The 15,208-nt window shown below is 46.7% G+C and overlaps 1 protein-coding gene across 1 annotated transcript in view; it reads left to right on the top strand.

Annotated features, from left to right (window-relative positions):
- The window catches only part of LOC149344173 (cytochrome P450 3A9-like), a 119,150-nt gene extending 109,330 nt beyond the window's left edge, over positions 1-9,820 (top strand). The window contains exons 12-14 of the mRNA XM_089546194.1: positions 1,449-1,589; positions 6,734-6,899; positions 9,646-9,820. Of these exons, the coding sequence (XP_089402320.1) occupies positions 1,449-1,589; positions 6,734-6,899; positions 9,646-9,726 (388 nt within the window). The 3' untranslated portion in view covers positions 9,727-9,820. The remainder of the gene's footprint in view (positions 1-1,448; positions 1,590-6,733; positions 6,900-9,645) is intronic.
- The last annotated feature ends 5,388 nt before the right edge of the window (positions 9,821-15,208 follow it).

Genomic DNA, 15,208 nt, shown 5'->3' with positions numbered 1-15,208 from the left:
ACCACCCGTTGTTTCACCGAATGCCTCCGCAAGAAGGCGAATGAATAGACGCCAATAAGGCGTGGATTCCAGCCCAGGACAGATTTTTTTTGTTGATGTATAGCATTTCAGCACACTGGTCGCTCCGCATTCAAGCCTTTCACGTTGAAGAAAAGAAGAACGTTAAGATTAGTGCTCTCACGCTGCAAAAGGTTCCTACGCAGCTGGCACATACGTAGGGCCCTTCGTTTTCAGGCAGAACACGATGTTGTCCAATATCCCACCTGGTACACCTTTCGTGAAAAAATTTGAAAAACCAGAATTCTACCGAGAGAGCGCTGCGCTCAATAACAAAGCTGCTTTATTATTTGCTGATAGGTCACAAAGAAGCAAGGCAATGAAAAAAAGCACGACGACGAGAACTCTGCTGTTGTTACCAGAGTTGTATCAGGCGCACCGCAGATGTCGGCAGTTAGGCGCCGCTGAATGGCAAAGTAATTCGTCTATACGATCCGTTGGAAGCACTCTACTAGCAGAGGAAAAGTGGGCGGCTTCAAATGTGAGGTTGCCGCTACTGGAAATAGCGGCAACTTATGAAAGAGGAGCTCACCGCAGGCAGCCCGGAGTCCGTAGTTATTACATTTACACCCTGCTGTTGGAGTGCCGTGAAGAAGGGGCAATGTAATATTTCTGCAAAAATTTGGCAAAAAGACTACGCGTCCTGACTTAACATCCTCTGATGAAGTCATTGTTTCAAGCACTAACCTTACTGACGAGGTCCAGTTGTGTTGGTATCAAAAAACACTCCCAATTTCAATGTTTGCTTAGCGCAGTAGGATATCTGGCCCCGTTACGCACGAACGCGAGAATGATGCGCATGCAAATGGTAATTTAAGCAAATAAATAAATACAATTAAAGAATAAAGAATAAAATTCTAGGTGAAGTCCATCATTTTGAAATTGTCAGGGTAACAACCGAAACATATATCGCGTTATCATCTGAAGGAAATGAGCGCTCATAGTTAAGTTTTTTCACCCACAAAAACACTCTGCAAAAACTGAAATAATAGAATGCGCTATCGAAAAAATCGGCAAGTAGCTGTAGTTCTGCCTAAGATTTCCGGAAAAAAATGCTCTATTTACGTTTCTTCCACTATTTGCGTAAATGAACAACTGCCTGCGAAAACGCTGTCACTTTCTTATGTATCTACCCTTTTCGCCACTTGTTTAATGCCTTCTCTCACATAACGGTCAAGGTGTACGCCCAAAGTAAGTGCTCCACTGCCTTTTTTTACAATAACTATTAACGGTGGCGCGCACTCTTGGCGGCTTCGGCAGGGGAAGGAGGGTTCTAGCTATGACCGGCCATAGTTGTTCACCGGTTAGAGCATGGGGCTACTGAACCAAAGTGCCCGGGTTGCTCTCGTACTTTGTCAGTTTGAGGTCATTTCTGCTTCCTACCGACGCAGGTTTGTGACAAGACGCGCTACACGTGACTTCGAATACAAATCAGTCAAGATACCTAAGGGTGTCAGTGTCATGGCTGCTGCGAGTTGCTTAAACCAAGATCCAACTATCTGGACCAATCCGACCCTGTTTGATCCTGAAAGGTGGGGAATTTTTACCTTTGTACTGCAGTGTATAAAGCGATACCTGTGGCAACAATTTATCGACCTCATTGTTTCTTCATGCACGGCAGATCTTTATACTGTATCATATATTACACGTGTGCTACGTTTTTCAGGCCCTGAGTCATGTGAAACACGGTTTCGCCACATCGGATTTGAGCCGATGGCTCAGGTTTCATTTTATATAAGTATGCATTCGGCATCAGATCAGAAATCAGCCGGTCTCTTTCACAGCTTTTTTCAACTTCTGACAGCAGACACTAGAATCTACACCATGTTGCCAGGATAAACCACCCTTAAACTTTTAAACTTATTTGTTGGTCGGCGCCACTCAGCCTTCCAGGAAAGCCCTCACAGGTCACAGAGTGCCTGTGGGAATCAACAACCACTATACGGCCCCACACAATTAGGGAATAAAGTAGCTCGATTGGGTCTCGATTAGGCGAACTTTTAAATTCCGCCTTGCTGCCTGGTCTTTGAAACACGCAAGGAGCGGTAGGGTCCAGTCCTCCCGACGTTATAAGAAAGAATTCTGGAGCAATTAGCGTTCAGTGTTGAAGTTCGAAATATTCGTTGCCCTTGGAGCGTTTTCTGGAACGCGATCGCAACATTCGAAACGAAAAAGAGCGAAGTAGAGAACACACTTGGTGCGGACCAAGATATCCTTAGAGCCATCGTAAGCATAGCTCTAGTTTAGTTACTGTTCTGCCATTTTTTGATGTGTTGCAAGTGTTATTTAGCCGTTTACTCTTACCAGTTTCAGTGTGTTCGCCTTTAACGGCTGTGAATAAATTCTTCTAATGTGTACATGAGAACCTCCCAACCTTTCCTGCAGCGAGCTCCCAGCCAATAATCGTCTACACCAATCGTCTCACTGTTCGAGCCTGAGCTGCCTGTCCTACCGACAATCAGGCGTCTACGCACTGCTGCATTTCATAAGCTCCCAAAATAACATGACGATACCACGTAACCTTCTGTAAAAATACAGGATTATATCTATAGATGCTGTACAGCAATAAAATTCTACTAAGAAAGGGTTTCAAGCAGGGACACACGATCTCGGCTATGCTAATCACCGCCTGTTTGCAGGAGGCCTGGATTGGCAACAATTGGGGATAAGGGTTCGCGGAGAATACCTTAGCATTCGGCGATTCCTTGATGACATTGCCTTGCTAAGTCACTCTAGAGATGAACTCCAAAACATGACCAATCAGACAGGCAGAGCAGTACTGTGGGCTAAAAATTAATATGCACAAAACTAAAGTAAAAATTCAGGGGGCACTTTGACTGTCTAAAGTGGGTAGAGGCGGAAGCGTTTTCCGCACCTCCTTCGCTGTTTCTGTGGCACTGGTGGCGTCACATATATTTGAGTACTAATTACTAAGTGATGGCAAATCACTAATTAATTGTTAATTACTGATTAATGCCTGAATACTAATTAACTGCTAATTAATGACGCTTAAGCTGCGCCTTTAGGAGTGGGATGCGACAGCGCGTTGTAGCGCTGCCAGGGAGTCCACGGAACGCCACCACCCGTTCGGCGCGATGCCTTGCCGTTTGAACGCCACGCTTTTTGAGGAAACGAAATGGCGCAGTAATTCTCTGTCATCTCGGTGGAAACCTGAACCGCACCGTAGAGAAAGGGAGGTGGGAGTGAAAGAAGATAGATAGAGAGGAGCCGTAATGAAGAAAATGAAAATTGTATTTGAGGAAAGGAAATTACGCAGCAACTGTCTCACATATCTCGGTGGACACCCGTCAAAATTCAGGGGGGGGGGGCATTTTTTTGACCTAAAGTGTGGTCACTGATGTGTGGTTAAGATGTTAAGCTTCGCCCCTAAGAGTGGAACGCGACAGCGTCTTGCAACGCTGCCAAGGAGTCCATAGAACGCCATCGCCCATTCGGTTGTACGCCTCACTCGTCGGTAAATTGGTTTTTGAGGAAAGGAAATGTATCTGTCTCTCATATCTCGGTGGATACCTAAACCTCGCCGGAAGAGAAGGGAGGAGGATGGCAGTATGTGAAGACACCGTATTCACTAGACACGCCTTTGCTCATTCCAAACCATCGAGCTGGCATGGCGGAGTGGATAGCGTGCTCGTCTATAACGCCGCAGACCGGGGTTCGATTCCTGAGCTCAACCAATTTCTTAATCGCTTTTATTTATTTATATGGCCTGACTAGTAAAGCTAATCAGGCTAATTGGGTAATTAAGTAATTAACTAAGCTCAGTCCCACTTACTTGGAGCATCACTATACGATCCCTTCAATTGGTTGTATGGTTACTAGCCAAAGTGCAATTGGCCCCGTTTGAAATTCGCGCACTGTGACGTCACGACCATTTCCACCAATTGAAAAGCGTGACATTTTCTGTCGACAGCTGCTGCTTACAACGATGAGACAATAAAGGCTTCCGCCTTAATATTCGACAGTCTCGGAAGGGAACATCTATTTACAATTGTTAGCGTGGTACTGGAAGTGATATGAGAATACTGCTGCTTAGGCAAGGTAGTGACCGCAGATCCGGATGACGAGAGTGGAATAACTAGAACAATAAGAATGGGGTGGAGTGCGTTTTTCAGGCTCTCTCAGATCATGAATGGCAGTTTGCCAATATCCCTCAAGCGAAAAGTATTCAACCGCTGTATCTTACCGGTACTCACCTATGAGACAGAAACGTGGAAGCTAACGAAAAGGGTTCAAGTTAAGGGCAGCGCAGCAAGCTATCGAAAGAAGAGTGGTAGTATTAATGTTAAGAGACAGGAAGAGAGCAGACTAGGTCAGGCATAATGAACTCTTAGTCGAAATCAAGTGAAGAAATGGGCTTGCGCAGGGCATGTAATTTGAAGGCAAGGTAACCGATGGTCTTCAGGAGTAGCTGACTCGATTCTGAGGAAAAGGAAACATAGAAGAGGGCGGTAGAAAGTTAGGTGGGCGAATGAGATTGAGAAGTTTGCTGGATGGGGTAGGCGCAGCTGGCACAGGGCAGAAGTAATTGAAGAAATATTGGAGAGGTTTTTGTCCTGCATTTGGTGTAGTCTGGCTGATGATGAAGACGAGCGTACTCGTGCAACAGCGCTGCACCTTACGACATTAGGATTTTAAACTGTAGCATTATTCCCAGTCAATAAGTGAGATTTTAAGAAGTGTTTATGAGGCTCAAACGTTATAGAGAAGTTGTCGGCTGCTCGTGTTGTCGACGCGAACCATAAAGGTAAAGCTGTGGCTTGCTTTCGCCGGTTTCTTTAAACCCTTGAGAACATCGCATATAGCCCTGTAAATAGCTCCTTTTTCTGGTTGCTCCTCAATTTCTTGCATTCCTTTATTACACACACATGGAACGTACCGCACTGGACATTCTTTATGTAATGTAAAGCCGTAGTGCTACCAACCCGCTACTAGGTATGTTGTGACGAATAAGATGGACAGACGATTACGATAGCCGGTAATGGAAAATTGGAGCGTAGCTCTTCATGTATTTTCACTCCATAGCCGGCATGTGGCGTGTCACGCTGCTAGCCACTCTCCGGGTTATTGCGGTGGCCACCACCTTCCAGTTGTCCATCCCTCCGCTTTCACCGTGGCAGGTGGCATTTCGCACTGCTTCTACCTATCACCTGTCATACGAGAGGGTGGCATGGGACTGTCAGTTGGGATGTTACGCCGACTGCACCAACAACGCCGACGACTACGACGCGGAACACAGGAACGGGATAAAAAAATGCATCTCTCTAAAAAAAAACATCTTGATAATGCCAGTGACAATGTGCAGAATGCCCTATATGGACATAGCTTTTAGAAAAGTGAACCTAACAGCACAATTGTGGACCTACATTTCGGCGAAAAAAGTACTGAACTTATAGCCTGCGCAAACGTCATTGTCCGCTGATGTCCCCGAATTTCTAGGGGCTAGCTGCAGAATGAAATGGACACAAAAAATTAGTACGGGTTGCACGTTGTTAAAACGAGTAGACGTGCGAAAGCCATTGTTCATTCTTCAGATGGAGGGGGCACTGAAGCTCCACTTTAAGAGTATGCCGCAATATCATTGAAGCTGAAATTGAAGCGAGTAGACGTACGAAAGCAGGTGTTCGTTTTTCAAATTGAGGGAACACTTAAGCTCCACCTTAAGGGTATGACGCAATATGTTTGGTGGGCTGATGTCCATACATGAAGAATTGGACATCCTACTTACCTTTTATAGTTGGCGGTGATTCCTTTCGCAGCTGTTAAGCGATGCGCACTGCACTGGAAGATGGCTGTTTCTATCCCAGCCATCCGTAGGGATAGTGCGACACGTGTTGCTCTTCCCGAGCAACCTCTCATGCAGCTGGTACGGCGCTCTTCCCAACTTACCCGAGCTTACCCGAGTAACTCGTGTAAGCTCGGGTAGCAGCGAGGTGCACCGTTGCTAGGCAATGGCACAAGGTCGACAGAACGTACGTAAGTGCATACGATGACAAGATTCTTAGTCGGTGCTGGTGAGCGTAGACTAAGTGTTTTCGCTCTAAAACGTTGTAAGAGATTGGGTTCCCATTAACAGAAAAGACAATGTCTACACTTCGGGTTAAAATAAAATTTCCCAGGTCGCGCCACAGGCACATCGGACATTCAGTAGGCTTGGCAACCAAAAGAATGAAAAACAATGGTCTCTGCCTGTACCATGTGTACGTACAACAGGCTTAAGCCACTTATAAGATACAAGAGGAAGCCCTAGGGTAGATTTATGTTTTGCCACCAGAAGAAATAGAATAAAGGGGGGGGGGGGAGCTAATATAGCGACCCAGAGCCAGGGGAGCGGCCCCAGTGAGGCTCCCCTGATCACCCCTCGTAAGTATCGGTAAGGATGCGCTCTAAAGATGGGATGTAATATTCTGACAAAACGGGTTATAGGAATTATAGGAAACGGGTTATAGGAATAGTGAAGGACGGGTTATAGGAAACGGGTTATAGGAATAGTGAAGGACGAAAGTTGCGGGTTCTGCCACTTCCTCGCCCTCTCAGAATATTTCTTCATGTTCACTCAATTTGCGGCCACACTTTGTCATGCAACCGTTCGGTGGCAATTTGAGTCCCTAGGGCTCCATCGTAAACATCTTCCTATCCTGTCCTTCCTCCGTGCCAGGTTTAACGAAGAGAACAAGTGTCACATCCACCCGATCTCGTTTATGCCTTTCGGACATGGTCCTCGCGCCTGTATCGGACGCGCGTTTGCAACGCTCAACGTCAAAGTGGCTCTCGCTACTTTGCTGTCAAGATTCAGGGTGCACGTGGACGAAGAACGCCACGAGGTGGGTGGCATCAGCTCTCTTTTGGCTGTTCGCGCCCGTTAACACATTTGTTGCTCTCAGTTCAATGCAAAATGAGTTTAAAGGCTGCTCTTAAATATTTCCTGTCAGTAGGTATTTTGCTAAAATATCAGGAATCAGGCAATGACACTATCTCCACTGACACAATGGCAATGACACCGTCTATCGTATTGGATGACGGGCTCTCAGTGCCTGCTTGCCAAGAACAATGGGCTACTTCAACCCGCGCTGTACTGCATTCATAGAACCTCATACTTAAAACTAGCGTTTTGAGCCCTTCTAGACAATAACAGGTGCTCTCGAGTGGCGAGAGATCGATCGCTTGTGGTTTGGCGAGAACAAAGGGGTAGTCGGTGCAAGAGAGTTAATCGGGCAATTAATGACAGATAGCGAAGAAGTCACGGCGAAGACAGCTTTTGAAGGTATTCTGCAACGTACACATTTTACGGAAGCGAATCATATCAGAATATTTTTAATCGAATCGAATTAGATCGTTAGCCTAGACGTCCACAGAATGAGGTGGTAGAAGGGATATATGAGTGGTTGGACAAGGTGTAGGAAGATGGTGGAAATAGCTGGTACGGCACAGCGGGTGATAGAGCGGCACTGCGCTGAGCGGCGAGAGCGTGTGGGAAGCTCTTCAGCATCGATGCGCTGCGTAGATGGCGAGGGGTATAGCAGCTCCAGCGCTGCGCAGAAAGGGTAGGAGGGATAGGGACGCAGCTGCATCGTGGTGCGGCAAGAGAGGCAGAGATGTCGCGGAAGCAAGAAGTGTGTGTGTGTGGGGGGGGGGGGGGGAGGGGGGGGGAGGGAGGCGCTACTCAGCACATCATACCAAAAACTGCTAGATTCCCGCATTACGCAGCATGCTGTAAATATTTGTCACCTTCTTTAGCGAGATTTACTTATAATACGCTTTCACGTGCGGAAGACAAACCAAGACCTCGTGTTTTGTTGTTGTTGTTTTTGCAGAGGTTTCGTGTGCGCAGTTCATAACCGATTAAAGCATTGTAGGTGCACTGACTCCTGTAATCGCAGTGTCCGACTAATTTAGAACTATTTTCGTAGAAATGATTACTTGGTTCCTGCTTCTATCGAGTCTTTCTATCGTAGTTAAAATGGAGGACCCTACGACCAAAATATTTCGAAGAATACCAGAAGAAAGCAAGTGCCAGCGAATTTACCAAAGAAATGACGGAAGAGATTTGTTCAGGTTGTCTGTTTGTGTCTCTCCTGAGCGTCAGCCGTTAAACGAGCCAACATGTCTAATATTCTCGGCCAAAAATTTTGAAAATTGAAAAATCGTAAGGGCCTGTTACTGAAATATTGAAGGTAATGGTCCATTCTTCTAATATGGTGCACAATCTTTCCTTAGAAGCGTTTCCATCGATCGCATCAAACAGTGAAGACTAATAAAAAATGAATGATTAACGCTAAAATGATATGAAAACTCTAACAGAAAAAACTGCAAGACTACCATCGGATGACGTGCAGATATATTGACTGTTGTAGTGAAATATTACGTATGATAAAATTGCGTTCATGAACAGTTTCCCGTTCAATAATGCTTTTGTCCAGAATTGTTGGGTATGGTAAAGCTTTTTAACGACAAAACGCGATCCCTTTATAGTTCTTTGCCTCCATTTCTTCCTTTCCCTTTCGTTGTTTCAGAGAAATTTAGCATCATTTATATTGGAAATAGGGTAATTTTTTGTGCCGAGTAGGGAAGGCACTATGTTATTATTTCTTTGAAGCAGCAAGCTCAACAGCACATTCTCCGCTATATTCTTTAATAGAGGTTTGCCAGCAGTATCTATTTTTATTTGTGTTTTGTCTATATCACAGAAACAAAAAGCGATTTTACAATTCCTCGCATTTTTACCTGAAAGCTTCTGCGTGTCTCTTCTATTTGTGCCTTTTTGCGCTGGTTACTATATGTGTATTAAGTGACCAGCTAGCCCCATTAAAAGCCCCGCATATCCTGGTCCTTGTATTTTACAACTTCTAACCATCCCGAATGACAGTTTTTATGAAATTTTGCACATAGATCTAAGGTATTGCCCACTGATGATTTTCGTTATACTAGCAGTACAATTTTGGTGGAGAACCGTTTTTTTTTCTTAATCGAAGTAACTACAGTCGGAAACAGCTCATATAGGAAGTGGCAGATGTCCCTCAAATGAGGCCCTCCTGCCAGCAATTTTTCACGACAAGGCGGTTAAACCAATCAAGCCATAGTTAATCCCATTTCATCTGCCACCCATATGACTTCACAGTGGCAGGCTCAATGGGATTAATCACGAAGTCATGAAAATCCGTTGGCGCCATTGGCTGGATGATCGCCTTGAAGGGGCGTTTACCGCGTTGTTCTTGACTTGCATCCGACTATAACGGTGCATGAAGACGTGCGCACACACTTGGGCATGTGTGCATGTTATTCCGTAATGAAAAGTGTGCTGAGCTGTCGCGGTGGCTCAGTTGTTATGGTGCTCGGCTGCTGCCCCTAAAGACGAGGGTTCGATACCGGCCGCGGCGGTTGAATTCCGATTGAGGCAAAATTCTAGAGGCCCGTGTAGTGTGCGATGTCCGTGCACGTTAAAGAACCCCAAGTGGTCGAAATTTCCGGAGCCCTTCACTACGGCGTCTCTCATAGCCTGAGTCTCTTTGGGACGTTAAACCCCATAAACCAAACCAAACCGAAAAGTGTGCTGATGTCTTTATTCCGCAGAACCTCATCCAACTGCGCAGCGCATTTATCACGACATCACTGCCCGAATCAATATGGCTCAAATTCAACGAGACCTACTGAACTTCATGTAAATCTTTGAATCTTCTCTTCTCTGTCATAAAAAATGAATAAATGAATGCGGTGTTCACCGACTTCTTTGTACCTTTTCTTTTTACCAGCAGGGTCAAGAATAGACAACTGTAGGGTTATAAATGCCACAAAAGCTTTACGTATGTACCAGAGCAGAAGCTGTATAGTGCGAATCAATAAATAACTAAATTAGAGTGTGAGCTATGCTATAAAATTGCTGTTCAAGCGTTCCCATTGACAGATTATGTGTACATACAGAACGCGAAAAAAGGCCATAGAGCGCAGATCATTTGTCGCGTAGAATCTTCTCCAATTATCTTTTTGCCTGCGCAATGGCATCCTAGTCAAGAAAAATATCAGTCCTGTTCAAGCTGCGTGCCATCTACCCCCTGTAAACATTCGAGGGGGAATTCCAAACATTTTGCAAGAAGAATATTGGTGTTTACTATCACCCTTCACCGAATTCAAGATAAGCAACACTGTCTACATATGTTAGCTGCATTCGCGCGTTAAGCCAAGACGTGTTGCGACAGTCAACGCCATAAAATGCCGCCAAAGAGACAGAAAGCTTTTCTGAAGCCCATTTAGGCAGAATAGAGGCCTTTCCATTAAATTTCCATCGATGTTTTTGGCCCTTTCACAGTGTCGACATCCGGTAACAAGTTGATAGTGGTGGGGGCCATTTGTAATTGGTGTCCAACGTTGGAGCTAACGCTATGCTACGCGCGGTAGCGCAGTTAACTTGCGGTGTTCCTTATGGAAACCATCCTCCTTCGTCACTGCGCCCAAGAAGTTCGTGTTATAGACTGAGGAACTGCGTTTACTCGCAACCTCAACAAGAAATCCTCCACTATCGCGAAACCAGTCAGCGGAGGACGACAGCGAAGCGTCCTCAAACTAACAGGCTAACAAAATGCGTAAGCAAAATTAACGCCGACAGGCTCACCACCTATATACGACTTCAAGCTCGACTCAGGAGCGTACTCGCCAACTTTAACTCGTGCTTCTATGAAGCCTAAAAAAGCAACAATCGCAACTGCAGCCCGTACAGCCGAAATACCTAGAACCGCTGCAACTGACAATGCACACCCATAGGCACCTCAGGGGCTGACCTAGAAGGGTAATACACATTATTAATAAAAGCAATTATCATCCCGTTCGTAATTTCGGAATTAAAGCTAAGCATAGTTTATAAGCTCTGCGCTAAATATTGTTACGTGGCTGCCAGTCGAAGAATGAGGCGTGATGAACGATGTATAAGAGAGGATTTAATGGCCGCTGGCCTAGCGCGAGCGCTCCGTCCCGCGCCACTGACAGCTTCGTCTTCTTCGTAACTTTACCCGGGGCCACCGAGCGATCGTTCCGATCGTAAACTGAAGAAGACATGGACGAAGGTATGCGTGATTCAGCGATGACTTCCAGGGCAGAAAAGAAGTGGCAAGGTGATGAAGTGCTGGCCGCCACGGTGGATGAGATGATAGGCGAATGAGTCCCGGTCTACGAAGCATCCGGGCCGTAGGGTGCCAGGAGCTGACGGCCGAGGTCCTTGGACGCACCGAACGGCAGGGGCAGGGGGGCGGTGTCCTCATGTGTGCGCAGGGTCTTGGGTCGGTCGGGTCATTATGGTCGCGGCAACGTCGTCAGTTCGTCGGGTCTTGTGGACCGGGCGGGGGACGGGGCTGGGGTGAGCAGCGAGGTCGGTTCAGGTGGGGCGGGCTGGGGCACGGCCGTGCGGGGCGGACCAGGTACTCACGGCCGACGTCCACAGCAGGCGCAGGACGCCGAAGCTCTGTGACCAGGATGGCGATGAAGGGACCGCAAAGGCTTAAACATCGTAACGGACTACTTTAACTCTAGGAAATAAAAAGCCTGCAGAGATGAGCAGCAGCCTTAAAGAGGCAGCGGTTGAAAAATTAATCAGAGGAAAGCGCTCCTAAAGGCTCTGAAGAGCTGATTTTAAAGCAATAGCGTTGAGGAGGTCGTGTTGCAGAAAATCTGACATGGACGTTGGCAGCATTGACCGTGAACGACAAATCCACGAAAAGCACCACAGAAGCAATCTAGGAGGCACATGGGCTGCCTATGTCACGTAAGCTGGTGGCGTCATCGAAACCTCCCCACCCAGACTGTGAGCAAACTGTGCAGTGCGGCAGGTGGCCGTTAAATTCATGATTGGTCACTTGGGGAGATCAAACAGGGTCGCACAAGCCCGACCGGTGTCAGCACCTGCCATCGCAGGGCTGTGGCGCATCGCTTAACCGCTGCACCACTGTGCTAGGAGGAATAGAATTAAGGCTTCCACTCAGTCGAAAAGCCACTGTCTACCAGTTTATGTGGTCCTTGGTCTGGCCTTGATGTGCAGAAATATACAACTTGTTAGTCTACCCACCAGGTTGTGAGAAAATCGCTCACTGTGACAGGTGGCAGTTCAATTAATGATCGGTTGCGCGAGGTTTCTTGGAAAGAGCATTCTGGTTCTCACAAGCCCCACCGCTGCCAGCAAATGCCAGCACATCGCTTATGAGGACTCACCGCAGCCTAGAATGTTAAGTATAAAAATACGAATTCCGCATACAGACTGCTCCGCAATTAAACGCGCGCTATGGATTCCTTCTGTAAGCTAAATTCGTGAATTGTTTAAGCTCAAATTTCGCGCAGATATGGTATTTGTTCAGCAAAAGTGTTTTATGCTACATTTGTTTGACCCGTAGCGGTGGCTCAGTGGTTAAGGCGCTCGGCTACTGAACCGGAGTTCCCGGGTTCGAACCTCGCTGCGGCTTCCGCGTTTCGATGAAGGCGAAACAAAAAGCCGCCCGTGTGTTGTGCGATGTTAGTGTATATTAAAGATATCCAGGTGCAAGAAATTATCCCAGAGGCCCTCCACTACGGTGCCTCTTTTTCCCTTTCTTCTTTCTTACTCGCTTCTTTGTCCCTTCTCTTACGGCACGGTTTAGGTGTCCACTGAGATGTGAAACAGACACTGCGCCAATTCCTTTCCTCAAACAGCAACCTAACATTTGTGTGGGGTACTTCCTTGAATCAATCAAAATAGTCAGATATTCGCGTCGTCGGACCGACGAAGAAACAAAACAAGCCGTTATCTCAGTGATTACACCCGTAGTGCCATTTCGTTAGTAGGCCGTGGAGATTCGGCAAAAGATGGGTTGCAGCTGCATTGCTGGAAGTTTGCAGACGCTTTTCACGAACGACTTGCCATTTTGTGAAGTTTTGGGCCAACTAATTTTCTTGTGATCATTGATTAAGCACGTGAAAAAGTGTCTTCAATCCCTCCCCCCCCCCCCGCTCACCCCCCTTTTTTGCTGAACCGCCATGGCCAACAAGCGCGACGGCGTTACCAGTGCAATTGCTGAGATAACGGCTTTTTATGTTTTGTCGTCGCAGCAGGAGATGCGAATATTCGAAATTTATGTTTTATTCGTTCAGGCAAGTATTCCAAACAAATGTAGCATAAAGCGCTTCTGCCGAGGAAGTGCCATTTCTGTGCGAAAATTGAGCGCGAACAATTCACAAATTTAACCCAAAGAAGCATTCTACGGCGCGCGTTCATTTCTGGTACACGCTGTATATGGGCATTAACCCATTAAAGCTATCGACTCACATTCTCAAGGCAGAGATTAAGTGCCTCCTTCAATTTTTTCTTCCTTGGCTGCTTAGTTCCGAACAAAAACAAAACAACGAAACAATCAAATAGGACAATACAGCAGCATAACGAAAACAGCAGCAGATTCTATATACGCTGCGTAGCATAAATGTTCCATGTTAGCGGGCTCGTTCAATACAAGCATCCAATAAGGTTTCTCACTCTGAGTATTGGGCTCTTCTTCTGCATAAACCAAACATTCGTTGAAATACTCCCTCTCTGAGCCAGCATCCGCCTAATCCTAGGATACAGCCAGTCAATTCTTGATAGCGTTCCACCCCTTGGGGATCTGGTGCGAATTTGGCGAATTCAACCAGCTGTTCATCAAAGAGCCATTTTTCGTTTGCTTTCGAAACGAATGACTTTCATATCCATTGAAAACGGACCCCAAGATGTCTCTTGCGACCGCCTTTGCGAAAAGACGCCTCAAGGTAAGCGTTCAGCAGCAGGAATTCTAACGCAATTGAACTCCGCTCCAAGACTCCAGGGCACCTAAGCCGTGAGAGAAAGCGCCAATTGACACCGCAGCAATGGTCGACACGCTGCGGCGTCACCAGAAGCCTCAACGCAAGAGCATCAGATCTTCGTCGGTTCATCGCGGCCGACATTGCATCTACTGCGGAGGCAGCCCGCATTCCAGAACTGTTTGCCCAGCGAGGACACAGAAGTGCAACAAATGCGGCGTAAAGAGACAGTTTGCTAAAACTTGCGTCAAGATGTCGTCAGGCAACATACGAAAGTAGGTCTGTCTTCTGTGGAAGCGGGCACTGGTCAAAGTTTCCTGGGAGCAAATGTGTATGAACTCTGTTGTGGTCAGTGCGGAAGTTCATACAGGGGTAAACTTCATTTTTCCCGGATCTCCTTAAGACCTTACAAAAGTTGAGGGTGTTTTCACAGGCGCGGAGTCTTAAAGTTCTGGGAGAGTTCTAGGCGGAAATATTCTGGAAAGGAAATGTTCTCAGCATACATGCTACGCGGTCAGCCCGTTCCGGCATGTCCTTCTTGATTGGCCTGCACTCGCAGCACTAGGAGCTGTGCATTTTTCTCTCTAAGTTGAAAAGAATAGGCCTACTGGTAACGTGCCGGGCTCCGAGGTTTTCATAATCTCGGTACTATGCCAGAGGAATAGAGGATATTGCTACAACCAGGTACGGACATAACTATGCCGCGTAGAGTCTCTATTCCGCTCAGCTAAGTCGTTAGGCTCAAACCTGAAAAAATACAGCAAAATGATGTAATTCGCAAGGTAGGTGGACCTACAGGCTAGTGCGCTGGTATATTATCAGTGGTAAAGCCGGATTGCAACGCCAGAACATGTGTGGATCTTACACAACTGAAGGAATGTGCTTCATACCAGGTGCGAAATTTTTTTTATATCTACAGCTCTGCTGAAGTCCTGAGGAGTTGAAGCATTGGACCACGTGTTCCAATGGCACTACAGCTACGCGACCCAAGTACAGAAACGGCTTTCTTATGCTGCAGGCATATATCGTTCGAATAGGAAATTGCAAACGCAATCCGGCAACACACATCATCGCTCTACGAATCTCTTTTAGTTTCAGGTCAGCGATCGTGTCTTGGTTCCGGGCATAAAAACCAAGGCACTGTAGCTGCTTCGGCAGCTACCCCCCGGTCCTTCGTGGTACGAACTGGCGGAGGTATTACGCTGCGCCCTAAACCACCAATCCTAAACCACTTGCAAGATTGTCGGAAACAAGAATGAAGCTACGAGTTTGCTTCTGAACTCGGTCGGCGGGAGTTGTGTTTTTCAGTCAGGGCCTCGTCAGCCAGCGGCAAACCTCGACTACTCTC

The sequence above is a fragment of the Amblyomma mixtum genome, chromosome 5 (assembly GCF_055824585.1).
Source record: "Amblyomma mixtum isolate Tamu chromosome 5, ASM5582458v1, whole genome shotgun sequence".
In the NCBI taxonomy this organism is placed as follows: domain Eukaryota; kingdom Metazoa; phylum Arthropoda; class Arachnida; order Ixodida; family Ixodidae; genus Amblyomma; species Amblyomma mixtum.
This window is presented reverse-complemented; position numbering and strand designations above follow the sequence as displayed.